Source organism: Magallana gigas, chromosome 6 (assembly GCF_963853765.1).
Source record: "Magallana gigas chromosome 6, xbMagGiga1.1, whole genome shotgun sequence".
Taxonomy (NCBI): Eukaryota; Metazoa; Mollusca; class Bivalvia; order Ostreida; family Ostreidae; genus Magallana; species Magallana gigas.
This window is the reverse complement of record NC_088858.1, coordinates 7,822,889-7,840,905: the sequence shown is the minus strand read 5'-3', so window position 1 is coordinate 7,840,905 and position 18,017 is coordinate 7,822,889. Positions and strand designations below refer to the sequence as shown.

At 32.3% G+C, this 18,017-nt stretch overlaps 1 protein-coding gene across 1 annotated transcript; it reads left to right on the top strand.

Moving 5' to 3' along the window:
* The first annotated feature begins 3,687 nt into the window (after window positions 1-3,687).
* On the top strand, window positions 3,688-9,534 carry LOC105317934 (purpurin-like). The gene is made up of 7 exons (XM_066089024.1): window positions 3,688-3,791; window positions 4,577-4,693; window positions 4,907-4,991; window positions 5,558-5,688; window positions 6,622-6,716; window positions 7,698-7,919; window positions 9,448-9,534. The coding sequence occupies exons 2-7, from the start codon at window positions 4,659-4,661 to the stop codon at window positions 9,486-9,488; spliced, it is 609 nt and encodes a 202-aa protein (XP_065945096.1). The 5' UTR covers window positions 3,688-3,791; window positions 4,577-4,658; the 3' UTR covers window positions 9,489-9,534.
* The last annotated feature ends 8,483 nt before the right edge of the window (window positions 9,535-18,017 follow it).

Below are 18,017 nucleotides of genomic sequence, written 5' to 3'. Positions count from 1 at the left end.
ACATTTTAATCAATAAAATTTTAGGGGGTTTACATCAATCGACACTTATTACGGGAATTAATACGAGCCGAAATACACTAGAAGCCATCTTTTATTTGCCTGCAAGATATTCCTATTAGATATATTGCTTACTCCTTGAAACCTATCCCTTTTTGTGGATCCCTAAGTACTGGCAAGCATATAAAGGTTGTGACATTCCGTCTTTGATTTAAATATTTTTTGCACCAAAACTTTAACGAACAGTGTCTCCCCCTCACTTTCTAAATTACTATCGTCTGTGATTGTCACATGATCAAACTCATAATTTTGTAAAGCAAAAGAAAACAGCCTCGATGCCCATACGAAATAAAACATTGCAAAAGGATTTCCACAATTCTTTCAAACGTTAAAGAATTGTTGTAAAACCTGGTTCAATCACCCTAACAATTAATTAAAACAACGGCATATTGTTGCCAACATCGAAATTGTTTAATTCAGAGTAAACATTTATTAAGGTTACATTTATTTTTTGCCGTCAGTTTGGCAGCGAATAAGAGTTCATATACGGAAACTGAGTCTTTTGTTAGAGTAATATAAATCACTTTTGCTTGCTGAAGCTGTTTGATTCAAAACCTCGTGGCATAGAACTGTGTTCTGTAAGATAATTCAAGTGGAAACAAATTTTACCCTAGAGAAGGTATCACTTGAATTTATATAACAAAGTTTCCTAGATTCACTTAAAAATTTTATGAAGAAACCTACAAAACACACGTGTACATCAGATTGAATAGTTGAATATTGTAAAATTTGTGATTTAGGTAGGCTGCGTTGTCAAAAAATATAAATAAGCTCAACTGGAAGACGACAACACGTGTAATACAGCAATGGATTGGGTCTACAGTCGACGTCTAAACCTGTCTGACAATTTGAAGACGGAAATTAGTCACGTGATGGAGAATATGTGTTCGAATGATACAGTTTTATACCACGTATCAAACACATGGTGATACATGCTACTGGTTTTGACTACTAATTTGGGGAGGGATATTCAAATTTATGGCATAACCACATACAATAATTCAATTATCATAGACAAAACAATGCCGTATATCAATTTAAATTCGCGTGCGAGAAATTTTACCGAGGTTCACGAAGGCCTCGCAGTCGCATTTAGTTGTCGCTACGAACAAGTCCTTGCCGTATGGGTGTAATACCTACATGGGTGAGTATAAGGCTTAAATCGCTACAAACCATGGTATCTCCGCGGTAAATTGTGAAATAATGTCGTTGCAAATAAATGTTGTGTTACGGTAATCAACAATCCATGTATCATATCCAAACAAACCCATAAATGTATATATGTGAAAAAACATCACACTCATTGTATCATACAAATTAGCGAAAAAAAGTCATTCTGTTTTATTTTTAACTACTAGACTTTGACCCGTACATGCACGGGTTGATATTACATATGATATCGGACATTTACGACACATCGTAATGTTAACATTTAAACAACTAAGCTTTAAGCCTACAGTAATGCTATTAATTTAACTACACTCTGCTTAGTTAAAAAAAAATCTATGTCTCGGAACAGACCTTCATCACAGTTAAAACTTGCATATTAATATAAATGATATAGTAAAACTGTAAAAATCTTTTACATAAAACAAAACACACATAATTGTCTTTCCATATAACTATACATGTAATAGGAAAACTTTGAATTACGTTAAAGTAAATTGTCATGTACCGACATGACGTCTTTACATTGTTAAATTGTAAATATATAACCATTTTAACAAGACATTGGACTTTCAGTAGGGCGTAGCTATTTATTCCTTGCGTCAAAACAAGTAAAAAAGATGAAGCAGTTTCAAACAAAATATGCACCGATTGTGTAGTCTTAGCTCAAAAGCCAGACACATCTTGTTAATTTCAAAGAGCCATGGCTGAGTGGCATACAATGAAACAGACAGGCCTACGTCACATTGTCGTTTGATACAACTACCCAAAGTCCAAGATTTTATTAAAATGGACCTAAGCTGTTAATAGTTAAAAGCTGTTAATCTTACTTTTCTAACCAATAATGCTTTAAATTTTTGCCTTTGATATACCAGTACAAAATATGCAGTATCAACGGGTATGTTTAATTAAACTATCTTCTTAAGGAACTAACTGAATTTTTTGTTTTGGAACCAACCACTAAACCAATTATCGTGTTTGTAGAGGTGGACCTGCCACACCTCCATTATGTTTCTGACACCGTTAGCAATAGTAACTTTCAGGTAAAAGATAATTAATTTCATAAATTGTACTAGCATAATTAAATATCTTGCGAATTACCTTAAGATCGCATACCCTATTGCCCAATATCCTCTTTCCTTTGTTTTGGTAAATAGAAAAGTTCTTATACTCTTCTTAAATGTAATCAATATTTCTTGGCAATCGTTGTTCATAATTCAGCTATGACATTTACTTCTGATATTTTTGTAGCTGTTTGATTCAATGCCTCGTAGCAAGTAACTGTACCCTGCGAGTGGATTCGATTCAAGTGGAATGGGTATATTTGTATTATATTTATAATTTGAAAGGGTAATTAGATCTACGGTAAACTTGATGTGCTTCCCCTTAAACCGACTTTGTCGGATTTCCCAGCGTTGAATTTGTCGCCAATTGCAAGGAGCGCACGCTGTCGGCTGGCGATTGTGGCAACTAGATTTACCATTGTCGATTAAGAAGACATTTATTTTATACAAAACGGTTAAAAATTCGATTTGTCCTACTACATTCATTAAAGAGCTTTAATGTTTTAATGATATCATACTGAAGATAAGTATTAGTTAGCTGCAATCGTCATTGTTAGTGTATTGTGCCGTTGCCAACCGTTCCATTAGTTTCACCGTTTCAAGATGATGTCGCCAACGACGCAACGTTGATGAAAAGCGCCCATAATATTATAAAAAATTCTCATTACTAACAAAACTTGTAGCAAGTATACGCTTACAATGTACATGTATGCATGTCATATACCGTATAACGGGTAATTTTACTGCTGTGATTTTTTACGAATTTGTCTTAAAATAGAGAGATTTGAAATTTTCCTATCTCGTTACATGTAACATAAATAGCTGATGGGAATGCACTATCTGAGATTCAAAACTATCCTCCGTAAACCTTGTTTCAAAATGACAACTATTGACATCCATTTCAAGTTTCTATTCACATTTAGGTGATGGCATCTTATCTCTGTTACTAAGCGTGTATAAAAATGTAATGTGTCTCACTGACTTTAGCATCGCTTCTGCCCTCTCTTAGGTGTTTAAAGAAAACCCGGCAGAGAGTTAAACATTTAAACCATATGACAGCGCCAATTGATAACAGGAACTAGTTATTCATAATGATCTATGTTCTAACTGGGGAAAGCTGTATATAAATGGTTATCAGAAATCATTATATACATCAAACGGACAAATTTGAGCCTTTGATTATTTTTTCATGTTCACTTCCTTAAATGTTTATATCAGAAAAAAATTCCATTTTCAAAATAACCAGTTACAGTTCAGTTGTGAGACTAATTTTATGCTCATTAATATTTTTATCAGTTGAAACTACTTGTTCTGTTTGGGTGAAGGTGCCACTGTTCAGAGAGTTTCCTTTATAACAGAGGTCTTACCGCTAATAAATAGAGATGTGTACCTTGCGAACAAATGATAAGATACGTATTGACCTTTAAATGGTCACATATGTATACTTAAACGTTTTGTTTTAAGGATTGCTTTTGCTTTGCGGATCTTGATCGACTTAGATAGGTATGTATTTATCCACATATGTTATATTAAGAAAAGAAATATACTAAGGAGAGATTAATTTCATATTTCGTGCGTTGTCAATTTTCACTTGTCCAGAGGGATGCAATTACGGGAATTGAGTTGCATATAATTAATGAAGTGGGGAATTTTAAAAGCATGCTTTGAAGCAAGTATAATGAATGAAGAAAAATTGTGCAAAATCTTAATTAATCCTCCGTTGTATATGTATTGAGGTACAAAATTAACATACATCTAACATCCATCCAGCCTATTCGCATTAATAATTAAAGACAAAATTATATAAATGATATAGTTTAACTGAATTAAACCTTTTACATAAAACGAAACAAACATAATTGTCTTTTCATATCACTATGATATGAGATCTTTAAATCACGTTAAAGCCAATTGTCATGTCGCAAAACGACGTCTTTACATTGTAACATCGTATAAATATAACCACTATAACAAGACCTTGTTCTTTTAGAAGGGCGTAGCTATTTATTCCTTGCGTCAAAACAAGTTAAAAATGACGTTGTTTCAAGCGAATTATGCACCGATTGCGTTGTCTTCGCTAGAAAGCCAGACACATCTTTTTGATATGAAAGAGCCATGGCTAAGTGGCTAGGAATAAAAGAAACACCTCTACGTCACATTGTTGTTTGATACAACTACCCAAAGTCTAAGATCGTGTTAAAATGGTTCTATGTTAAAAGCTGTGAATCTTACTTTTTAACCAATATGCAATATTACCTGGTACGTTTAAATAAACTATCTTCTTAAAGAACTGACTGAATTCTGTGTTTTGGAACCAACCACAGAACGAGTTATCGTTTTTTAACTGAGTGGACCTGTCATACCTTCATTATGTTCCTGAAGCCGCTAGCAATAATAACTTTCAGGTAAAAGATAATCAATTTCATAAATTGTATTAGCATGATTAAATATCTTGCGAATTACCTTAAGATTTCATACCCTATCCCCTAATATCTTCTTTCCTTTCATACGTTTAGAGAGAAAAGTTATTGATAAACTATTCTTAAATTACTCTGGTATTTATTGGAAATCGTTTCTCACGGTTCAGCTATGATACTTACTTGTGATTTTTGTTGTAGCTATTTGATTCACAGCCTCGTAGCAAGCAACTGTACCCTGCGCGTGGATTCGATTCATGTGGAAGCGAATTTTACCTTAGAAAGGGTAATTAGATCAAAGTTAAACTTGAGGTGCTTCTCATTTAAACGACATTGCCGGATTTCCCTGCGTTGTAATCGTCGCCAATTTCAATAAAATCACGTTGCCGCTGGTGATTTACCAGATTTACCAACCCGATTTACCATTGCCGATTAAAAAGTTTTTATGTTATACAAAACGGAAAGTTTATCTTCGATTTGTTCTCTTACAATTATAATTATATTATACAGTATTTGCAAAGAGCTTTAATTTTAAGTGATATCATACTGATGATAAGTATCAGTTTTAAGATGCAATCGTCCTTATTGGTGTGTTGTGACGTTCCCAACCGTTCCATTAGTTTCACCGTTTCCTAAAAACGTCGCCGGAGAGGCAACGTTGATGAAAGCGCCCACAGTTTTATAAATAGTTCTTACCGCCAACAAATTTGGTAGATTTTAAAAGTTTGTTACAAGTACACATTTTCTAAGTATATTTATTTTCCTACAAGGTGGTTTTATATTTACTAACTTTCCTTGCTTTTTAGAAACAAAAAAATACATTTTAAACGTAATTTGGTTATTTTTTTCAAGTATCTAGGCCAGTGGTACGAATTCGAGTGGTTATCTGACCGGTATGTAGATCCAGATGCATTATACGAAGACTACACACAATTATACAGGAGACAAAAAGACGGTAATATAACCATCACAACACACGGAAGGTAACTATACCGTAGACCAATACTTATTGTAGGCTCCAATTTTTGATGATCAAGTGTACACTGTTTTATGAGTATATTGCACTTCAATGATCATCAAAACTCGTCGTTCATCCAAACAAAGATATTCACACAGATTATTGATGAAATCACAGTAGGTACATTTAGGAAAATTACCGAGCAGGATGTGGTTTTATAAAACAGAATATATAAAATACATGTACAGGAATTTGTGGACACAAACACAACTATTTGACGTATTAAATTTCAGATTTGAAAATATTTAGTTTGTCAATCAGAAATCACCAAATTATAATGCTTTTTGAGAAGTGAATTGAATACAAGAAAAGCAGAATTACTCTAAGTGATATGTATGTTTTCAATACATTTATATCTTTTAATTTGTTTTAAAATGGAATTTATTGAAGAGTTTTGTCTTAAATGCCTTCATCATAGATCTTACCTGGCACATTTTTGTTTAATCGAATCTAAAGGGTTTGTTAGAATTGGATTCTTTTCAAAGTCTTTAAGGATTGAGTTTTTGGGGAATGGTTCTGTTCACGAAGATAGAAGATCTGTATTGTTTAATTGAATATATTTTTTAATCTTCAAAATTGTCAGGGTAAATAATGTCTGACTTTGTTCTACAACCCCTTCTAATGTCTTCTATTAAAAAAAATCATATTCACGCAGTATACTGACCTGAATATGAATAAGATCAATTTGAAATAATGAGTCAAATATATAGGATTTTCTGTCCTGCATTATAAATAAATACTATGAATAAACTAATGCTGTATTGTTTATTCAATATTAATTAAAACATTTTTATTTTGGAACATTATTGTATGCAAGAAGTTCTACAAGTTTTCTCCTAGAATGATTCCCCCGATATTTACCAAAGAGCAACAATTAAAAATCGAACTTTTTTGACAGAGATCCATTTAATGGCCACGGATGTCTCCAATTTTCTTCTACCATCTACCTTACAGTCACACCGGGGAAAATGTTGTTTAATTATTTAAATCATGGTATGCTCTTTAAAATTTTAAACTCGTTCTCTACTCAGTTTAGACTTATGCGGAATGATAAACAAACGTTATATAAAAGCGGCCCTGATAGGTTTCAGCATTTATGTACGTAAAGGAAAAATTTATTTATTGTTTTAATTGCAAGTAAGATAATGTTGTTTATTAACTTTAACGCACTGCCGGATAAAATAAAATAAGAAACTAAACACAGAGAATTGTACAAAATTAACACTTTATAATTTAAACTGAATAAAAGATAAATATATCTTTTCTTTTTATCTCTGTAGATGATGAATATGTCATCAAAAGGAATGATATAAAAAGGGATTAATAAAATATGTTGTTTTCCAAAAATCGAAATTATTAAATTTTACTTATAATAACAATTGAACTTATCTTTAATGGAAATATCTCAAAACGTGAATATAATTAGGTGTAACAAAGCAATTAACAAGAGGACAATATCCTTAATAAGGTCAAATAATTTAAAAACCGTTTGATTCGAAAAAAAATAACTTTTTCAAAATATCTCGGTATTCTGCACGTAAAACGAAATCGACACTAAATACTTGATCTATTATTCTTTTGACACTTTCTGAGCAAAAAATACGTGACTAAAAATCAAAACTTATGTACATTTCAAGATCTCATTTTGGACGTTCATTTCAACCATTCAGAATTACTTTACAACGAAATTTTATAAAATACAATAAAGAAAGAAAATAATTTAAATTTTCAATTATTAGAAAAACCCTATTCTTAATGAGACTTAAAACATAACTTGTAAAGATGACATTTCGTTTTGAAATGAATTTTGAGACGAGCTAAGTTGATAATATATTGATAATTAGGTAATGAATTTCAGGGCTTCTCGTCATATTTGGAACAACGCAGTTCAAATGATTGAAATATTTGTTTATGACCACCTTAACATTTATATATCCGATATTCTCGAACTTGCTAATAGTCTTTATCTTTAAGGGAACATAGAGAATTACTGGGTAGTTGAGACAGACTATACCAACTACTCAGTGGTGTATAACTGCATTCAACTGAATTCTGACGGCACGTGTAAGTCGGCTATGGCCTGGGTGTACAGTCGCCATCCCAACCTGTCAGACGATTTGAGGGCGAGAGTTAGTCACGTGATAGAGTCTCTATGTTTGGATGAAGCCTCGTTTTATAAAACCACTCACAACAATGGTAATACAATTTTACCTATCCCTTATTTTACGAGTGATTGGTGCGTTGTCTTTACAATAAAACTCCATGAGTGTAGTTACAAATGACGAACACTGATGAAATAAAAAGTCACAATTTTAGTCAAAATTCATTATTCCGGTTTAAATGTATTTACAGTGCTACAGTTAGGCAGTTCTAATAGTCGACCAAAACTTTAGTGTCAGTCGTCAGCAAGAAACATAGCTTAAAATTCTATGTCATGTAAATTAAGCTTAATTACTTTACGTTTTTGTGTACATTTTGAATAAAGAAAAAATTATTTCACTTTTTAAAATCTAAAATGAATGTATTTAACGTTAAGAACTTATTTATGCACAAAGCAGATTAGAAGATAAAACATCAGCTTGAAAAAAGATTTTCTCTGGGATATTGAACCATGTAAATAATTACAGGATACGAGACTTGATTTAATGACAAAGAATACTGAGCCCTGTATTTTGCTTATGAATATACGACTGACACTCAAATTTTGGTTGTTATAGAAATAAATCATTGTAAACAAAATAAAAATTGAAACATAGAATTTGATCAAAATTGTGGCCATGCCCCGTTAAAAGTTTATACTTGTTTTCAAAAATTTAAAAACGAATGATTCTTGCTTTGTGATTTCTAAATATAAAATCATTTCTTTGAGTTTCACAGAATTTGATCACAATCAGTTCAATTTCCGAATAACATTATTAGATTGTTGTTTATAACTTTGAATCATGTTTGGGAAAGGCAAATTGTTCATAATTATGAACATAACAGTTTTAGCTCACCTGCGCTGAAAGCTAAAGTGAGCTTTTCTGATCACTTTTTCTCCGGTACGTCTATCCGTCTGTCTGTCTGAGATTTCAAGCTTGTTAAAAAACGCCACACTCTTTTTCATAGGTAGATAACTAGACGGTAAAAATTCTTACTTGTACGGAAGCATCCTCAAGTAGTGTAGATTTAAGTTTACTCAAATCATGATCCATGGATGTAAGGTGAGGCGACCATCGGAGAGTCGAATTTTTCTTATCAACTTTTTATCCAGAATCTATTCTACTACATTGCTAAGCTGTTTGTATATAACTTCATAAAACTGATCTTATTATGGCTATTGTTGCTCAAATGAGCAATGTGGCCCATGGGCGTCTTGTTTAAAAAAAATGTAGCTTTCAAACGATTTGCTGGTGCGGTTATCATTGTGAATTCATTTAAAACAGTTATTAAGAAAGATACAGAAATTAATTTTCCCCCATAGAAAACATATTTGCAAGTATAAGTATAGAAATGCGAAAAAATTAAATAAAGATAAAGTTACATTCATTCGGAAAGAGGTCCATGTGAATAGGCCTAAAGGCCTCAAAACATAAACAAAAAACTTCAATCTGGCAATGGTATTTATTTTTTCGAAGAAAATTTTAAAAAACTTTTGAAACATTGCCTGTTTTATATAATTATACACTAAATAAACCGAAAGTAGAAAATGTGGTAACATTTTAATATAAGTATATTTTTACAGGTTGTTCTGTCGCACCCAATCCGGATTCCGTTGTCGGTTGATTTGAAATATGTATAGAAATTATGTTCTGAAATAAATGAATTTTCATTAGTCGTTGATTTCTTGTTCGTGGTTTTATTTGTTTTCTCAGACAATAAGATAGGTGTCACGTTGTCACGTGATCCTGTTGTTGTACGTACATGTACAGTGATACATCTACCTAAGTAAGACTTCTCCAGGAGGACAAAATTTATAAGGGGATTTTTCGATCACCCATGTTCAATTTTGTTAAAAAAAATAAACTTGTATGTAAACAGATGCCCAAATTTTTTAATTTACCGGCTTGGTTAGAGAAAATATATCCTTTATAGTCAGTCCTCTGGGGAGAACATAGTATGACCGAAGGCTAATCATATGACATGTTTTTTTTAAACTAATTAGTTAATGATGATATTACTATCATGATAATTGTTGTTAGGTACAGACTAACCTGCCAGAATATCGAATCAAAGCACAGCATTACTGCCCAAAAAAAAGGAAGCTAAGATTTGGCATTGAAAAGTCATTAGCATCTATATGTACATATTGTTCCAAGTAATATCTACACAATATATTCAATTTATCTTTGAACGTATTAAAAGGTAAATTAACATACCGGGACGACAAAAGAAATACCTAGAAAATACTTAGTAGAAAAATTAAGCGATTGCTTGAAAAGTAACGTTACAATTTTCATAAATTATCTTTATTTTTGGTGTATATCAGTTGACACTTTTTATCAAAATTTATATGAATCGATATACAGTACCAACTTTTGTTTGCGTGCAAAATATTTTCACGAGATTCGTCTAATTGTCACAAATATAGAAAACTAGAGTCATGTGCAGAGCAAGTTGGTTCCAAAAAATGCAAACTTTTAAATTCACATAGTTCATTTTCCACAAACAAGAGGAAAGCTGTCAATGTGACAGCAAACCGGGTTTCTTTTTGTGTGAACAGTACCAATGATCCATTTGTCATTAATTAATTATGCGAAAATTACCAAGTTTACTTTTCCCCATAAATTATCAAAAACCATAATTCAAGCAATATGCACATTTCTGATATATGTACACTTGTTCTGCAAAACAACTTCCTACTATAAAAGCTGTAGGAGGGGTTATCCATACAATACAGGGATACCCTTTTGGCAAAAAGAACCATACCCATCCTCGGTGAAAGAATCTTAATCTGTGAATTAAGAGTTTTCATCTTACCTTTTTTGGAAGTAAATAGAGAAAATCAATTTTAATATTTTAAAACGATTTATGCAACAGAACATATCTTGTTTAAAGGTATGCTGATTTCATGCAATTGCTTGTACATTTATCTAATGACACTACTTATACTCCTTGGGTGAAGGTTCAACTGTATAAGTAAGGTTTACATGATAACAGAAGTTGACGATCTTTGGCTATATGACCTTCATTGACAGACTCTTGCAAAATCGCGCATAGAAGGAAGTCGATCTTTACATAGACCTTAACCAATATTTATGGAAAGGTCAAATGTACAAGTACATATTTATCCGATCTGCTTCTGAAATCTCGTTTTTATGTCTTGCTTTGAAGAATGTGATCGACGTAAATATGTATGTATTTAAAAACTGAATTCCCTTTTTACAAAATGTTTTTATACAAATTCTTTTGAATTGTAATTGTTAAATTCTGTTTTCGCAAGAGATTTTATGGTTTGGGATTTCATTGTGGCACTATAAGCACTGAAAATAAGACGAATTGCTACCATAAATAACGATTAATTGTACTACTTTTAAACTTTTTCACTCAATTCTTTTTTTTTTCTAAAGTTATAATGTTTTTTAAATAAATATCAAATCAGAGGTTTAATTATTGCAAAATTGTATACGAAAAGATATTGTGATTTAAACTTATATATTGAATTATTTCAGTCAAAAGATGTCAAAAGAATTTTCCCTCTGTTACTTTTGTGCTGGTGGATATCTTCTAAATTCAACCAAACTTAGCGCAAACCTTAGTTAGATAATGCATGTAATGAATAAAAGATTGGCATTCTAATTCCAAATCAGTATATTAACGCCCACAATGACATATATAATTTCACTATTGAATATTTTTTTAAACAATTTTTTTTTTAAATTTCTGTTAAATATTGTAGACTTTTGCCTTAAAAACCTAAGTCTCAATTTCTGAAAAAGGTAAGGAAAAGAGAAGACTAGCTTATGGTCTTCAACATGATGATTTAGTCGGATCCTTTTTATTATTTTTTTCAGACTTGTGGTTCCATTTCCTTATTTTTCCTGAGGATATCTAACACACCTTTATAATGTTCCGTCCGCCGGTGGCAATGGTTATTTTTGGGTAAGTTTATAATTTTATGACATTCATTAAAATAGTTTCCAAACTCTGTTTGAAACAGCAGAATGTAACGAATTTCCGTCTGAGCTGTTTAAATTCACTTTCCATGTTGTGAATTTTGAATTTACTGGGTGGGTGCAAAAACAAAATTTATCACATAACAACTTGACATGTTATAAATTTTGTTTGTGTACCCATTTAGTAAACTCAAACTTTAAAACAAGACACAATCATGAAAATAGCATAAAATACCATAAAAGTCAATATCAATTGATTTTACTTGCGCATGATACATATACATAAGAATCATTGAATGTTAACGTGCAGTGCTTATTGTTGACATTTTTACAAGAACGACAATACCGAATATCTAAATTGATATGTTCAAGTCAAACAAATTGTGAAAAATCTGTATTGTAGCGATACTCGGGCTCGTTTAACTTAGGAAGTTAGGGTCTTGTACATGTTTCAAATCTTTTTGCATGCTGGTATTTTCTTGCATTCTTACATTTAAAATTATAGGTCCACCGTCTGCAGAATAACCCCTTCCGAACAAAAGCCTGTAACGTTACATATTCTCTCTCTCTCTCTCTCTCTCTCTCTCTCTCTCTCTCAGAGAATTTTTCGGTGGCGTTTCTTTACAAAAAAAAACATTCTTTTTCTTCATTGGTGTCTTTTCAGATCCCTTTGCCATGAAATTAATGTTCATTAACTTTTTTACAGCAAATTATTTTAAATTTTCTACAGTATTTTCATGATTAGAAATTTTCAAAAGAAGAACTTTTTTGTGCATTTTTCTCGTACAATGTTGATTCTAATATCCCTGCTGATCTACAATAATAGTATAACATAGCTTTTAAATGGTTTGCATTCAAACTTTTTTTAACCATGTATAGTGCCAATGCCCTGCAACTGAGTATTTTTTTTAGAGTTTTTATTTTTCTTAATTCTAAAAACATTTGAACGCTTTGGATCCCTTTTAGATATTTGGAAACGATAGTTATATCGAATTTAAATATAAGTTTTGATGTCAGGTTAATTTATTTAAATGCACTCATGATAAACTTTTGCAATTTTCTATTTGTTAGGTTCAGATTTTTTCGTAAATGTTTACGTAAATCATCCAAAAAACGCTCAGTCAACAGTTAATAGTGTCATATTTGTATATAACATCGACATTGCCTAAACTAATTAAAACTGCAATGACATTATGTATCATATGTCGTCAGTATTTCTGATGATAGTGATATCATATATGAAATTATCCTTTCGCCGTTTACTACCAATTTACGTTTGATATTTTTTTTTGTTAAAACCAAACTAAGAATTCATGTATTTTCATGTTAATATACTGAATATTGATTAACGTTGACTGGAGAGCTACAATATTCTTTGAATTACGATTGTTGTTGCAATGTAGCTGTTTGATCCAAAGCCTTGTAGCAAGCATCTGTACATTGCGCGTGGATTCGATTCTAGTGGAAAAGAATTTTACCCTAGATATGGTATCATTAACATGTATATCTATATAACACGGTTTCTCAGAGAAAGATAAAACATCATATATATCATATCGCGTCCCTTGAATAATAACGTCTTTCAATTACAGTGGTGAGTCCAAAACCTTAACTTTTCAAGTATATATTTAACGGGGTTTTTTTCATTTGTTGTAGTACCTTGGTCGATGGTATGAAATACAGTGGTTCTCTGACATGTATTTTCCACAAGATGAACTTTACCACGACTACTCACAGGTATTAAGCAGGAGACAGGATGGCAATATAACCGCGACATCTCACATCAGGTAAACCAAGGCAGATAAAGGGAAAGACAAGGTAAGAAAAGATACAGTGTGCAATTGAAGTTAACCATTTGGGGAGGCAGTAAATGTATACATGTATTTTAAAAAAAATTAAGAATTTCTTCTTTGAATGTACATGATTCTAAAAGATATCTCATCAAGAACGTTTCACGAATTTGAAAAAAATTCTCTGCCATGTATCTGTATTCATGCATTAAAATAAAACAACATCAATCTTATTCTTTCATTATTAATATTTTGTTTTCAGTTGGTTACAGAATTCATTTAACATCAATGTTCATGTATAAAACTTTTCATATTCTTTCTTCAAATGCATGAAGAAACCAGGAACCTTATTTCACTTGCTTTGCAATGGACACGTACATTAGATAAAACTACAAAACTGTGTCTAGTGGCACAGCAATATATAGCAACAATGCATTCGAATAAACTGTAAGCACAAACTGGCCTGAATTTTGAAGCTTTGACCCAGACTTGTAGTTATGGGTCTTGGACAAACTCGGCACATCTCAGCCTATTTATTATAAAAAGTTATCTCGATGATTGGTCCTCGAATTAGCCGAAATTTTCCAAATGTACTTAAAGGATTATAATAAATGTGATATTTCATTTTGTATTTCAATAGTATTTTATATTTCAAAAAACGTACCATAATATTATGTACAAAATTCAAGTTAAATTGAGACCACGCCAGTAAATTTAATGATTTAGAATTTTTTAAAATTAAGAATAATCTTCACTCAGGGTTTAAGATTTCAAAACATAATTTTACAAAGTACAATACCTGAGGTCACAAACAGTTTGAAGATCCAAAAATTCCAGTAAAAGAGACAAATATCGATGTCGATACCAACTTGATCATTAGCCTCGTAGAATGTCAAATCCTGGAACTTGAAAGAATTCGTAATATTATTACATTATGTTAAAAGAGTTTTAATTTTTTTAAAAATGTCCTGATTTTAAAAATAAGATGGAGAAATGTTGGAATAATTTGAATTTTGATGTTTAATTAGTACGATAAAAAAAATTTAAAAAATATTGAAATTATCCATACTTCACTGTTTTCAACTCTCAAAGGCATGGGAAAGAGTGTACAATTTTGACGGATTTTTTGATAATTATTCAGATGTCATCAGTGTAAAATGTATGTCATTGACCAAACTATTTTAAAGCGAATAATAGTTCTACAGTATTAAGGCTGTCCCACCATTTAAAATGTTATTCCTTCGACTATCAACTCCAAATTATTGCTAACGACATATTTATGACGTTGTCTCTAACATTATTGAAATATGAAAGTGTAGATGCTGTTGTACTTTATACTGAAGTGAATAAATGATTATTACAAAAGCAACCGATATCATAATAGCACTTTCTATAGTGGTATTGTTTGGTCAAAGGATGATTTTATATCTGATGGCTCTACTTTTTCTCTTTAGGTGAATGTACATCTGAACAACTAGAGTTGCATTGATAAGAGAGGTCGGGTTCTGAAATTATTCTTGTGCATTTGCGTGCAAAATCTTGATATTTACAGCATATTTAAACGCACTGTCTCTAGGGGTCGCTATTGCTCAAAGAAAGTTAATCCTCGACATAGATAAGTATGTATTCAATCCATATGTTTTATCTTTATGAAACAAAAAATTATATTGTTTTCCATTTACCAAAGGATTTAAAATTTTACCTTTTTTTAAAAATTCAAGGATTAAAAGAATACTTTTTTGAAAGTTAATTTACTTCTTCCAATCTTTAGGCAAGCAATTAGCTATAAAAAGTAGAAAAGATATATAAGTATAAGAAAGGATAAAGCTCGACAGGAACTAATAGATAAATTGTGAATATTTTTCTTTTCATTACCAATTACACACATTGAGTTTGCTTAGTCATTAATATAACAGTAATGTGAATATAAGTTTTGAATTTATTAACTTTTTTATGCTTTACGAAACACAAAACACAAACGCAAATATGCATGTGTATCATATCATTCAATTTTGGAGTATTTTAGTACGAAAATCTAAACACTGATATCACAATTACTGTACAGTCACAACGTAAGAGCCTTCCAGTTTTAATATAAGCAATTAATGTTCAAGTACATTTTGTGCATTTATTTAATTTGGGCTGTAACTTTCATCTTTGCTTTTTATTGATTTTTGTACTACTCAACTGTTCATGAATTCGACAAACCGAGATATTATTTTGCATCTATGACAAGTATGATCATTTAACTCATCTATCTTATACACTGTCGGAGGGAAATTTTATGTTTCAGTGTCTTGAAACCACCACAAGCACAAATCTGACTTCCATTATGTTCCTTAAGCTGCTTGCAATAGCAACTTTCAGGTAAAACCATTTTTAAATGCACCATGTATTTAAAAAACAAAACATTTTCGACTTTGGCCATGTTTTTCCTTTCTCCACCACATTAGCCAGTTTCCTAACGGCTTTGTAGTGTCTCAACCTGTTACAGACCTTTATCAATGCAACTGAACACCTGGATAAAATAAGCACCAAAGTGCCCTTTTTTAGCTCATCTGAGCCAAAGGTTCAAGTGAGCTTTTCTGATCACAATTTGTCCGTTTGTCTGTCGTAGTCGTCGTTGTCGTCGTTGGCGTCGTTGTCGTCGTCGTTGTTGTAAACTTTTCACATTTTCATCTTCTTCTCAAGAACCGCTGGGCAGATTTCAACCAAATTTGGCACAAAGTACCACTACGTGAAGGGAATTCAAGTTTGGTCAAATGAAGGGCCACGCCCTCTTTAAAGGGGAGATAATTGAGAATTATTGAAAATTTGTTGGTATTTTTCAAAAACTTCCTCTCAAAAACTATTCGGCCTGGAAAGCTAAAGCTTGTGTGGAGGCATCCTCAGGTAGTGTAGATTCAATGTTGTTCAAATCATGGTCCCCGGGGGTAGGAAGGGACAACAAGAGGGGGATCAAGTTTTACATAGGAATATAAAGAGAAAATCTTTAAAAATCTTCCTCTCAAAAACAATTAGGCCAGAAAAGCTCAAATTAAAATGGGAGCATGCTCAGATAGTGTAAATTCATGTTTGTTCAAATCATGGTCCCCGGGGGTAGGGTGGGGCCACAATAGGGGGATCAAGTTTTACATGTACATAGGAATATTTAGAGAAAATCTTTAAAAATCTTCTTCTCAAAAACTATTAGGCCAGAAAAGCTCAAATTAGAGTGGAAGCATCCTCAGGTAGTGTAGATTCAAATTTGTTCAAATCATAGTCCCTGGTGGTATGGTGGGGCCACAATGGGGGAATGGATTTTTACATAGGAATATATAGAGAAACAATTAGGCCAAGAAAGCTGAAATTGGTATGTAACCATCCTCAGATAATGTAGATTCAATTGTGTTCAAATTATAGTCCCTGGAGGTAGGGCGGGGCCACAATGGGGGATAAATTTTTATATATAGAGAAAATCTTTAAAAATCTTCTTCTCAAAACTATTAGGCCAGGAAAGCCCAAATTTGGTTGGAAGCATCCCCAGATCGTATAGATTAAAGTTTGTTTAAATAATTGTCCAGGGGTAGGGTGAGGCCACAAGGGGGGATGAATTTTTACATAGATATATAGAGAAAATCTTTAAAAATCTTCTTTTTAAAGACTGTTTGGCCAGAAAAGCTTAAACTTGTGTAGAGGCATCCTCGGGTAGTGTAAATTCAAGTTTGCAAAATCTCAGTCCCTAGTGGTAGGGTGGGGTCATGATGGCGGTTTTAATTTTTACATAGGAATTTATAGAGAAAATCTTTAAAAATATTCTGGGAAAGTTTTCGGTCCAAAACTCAGTACATAGTGTGAAAGATAATGTTATGCAGATTTAAGTTTGATGAAACCATGATTTCCTAGAGAAAAATGGGGCCACGAAATGGGAGGGGGGGGGGGTACATAGGAATAGAGAAAAATCTTCTTACAGGTACAACAACAAAAGGGGCTTGGTATTTTACCAAAAAAGAGGTGGATAAAAATTGGCAGATTTTCGTTTTTTTGTTTAGCAAGATATACTGTACTTAGTTGTCAAGGTATTTTGATACTGTAATGCTAATTTGAACAGAATTAAGGCAATTGTTGCTCAGGTGAGCGATGTGGCCCTGGGCCTCTTGTTACACAACTTACTGATGGTGATTAGCTGGTAATGGTAGGGAATTATGCACTGATCTTATTGGAAACTCAGTATATATTTACCCCCCCCCCCCTCCCCCTCCCCGGAAGCTACAATCTTAATCACATTCCTGTCTGTCGATTTCTGCAGTGCGTGATTTTCTGACTTCTACAATCCTTATTCTTACATTTTCTTCTCTGTCATGTCAGTTTTGGTCAGTTGTTCGAATTGTGACTCTCCAAGCCCTTTCTGGTCTGAGCACGTGCTGTCC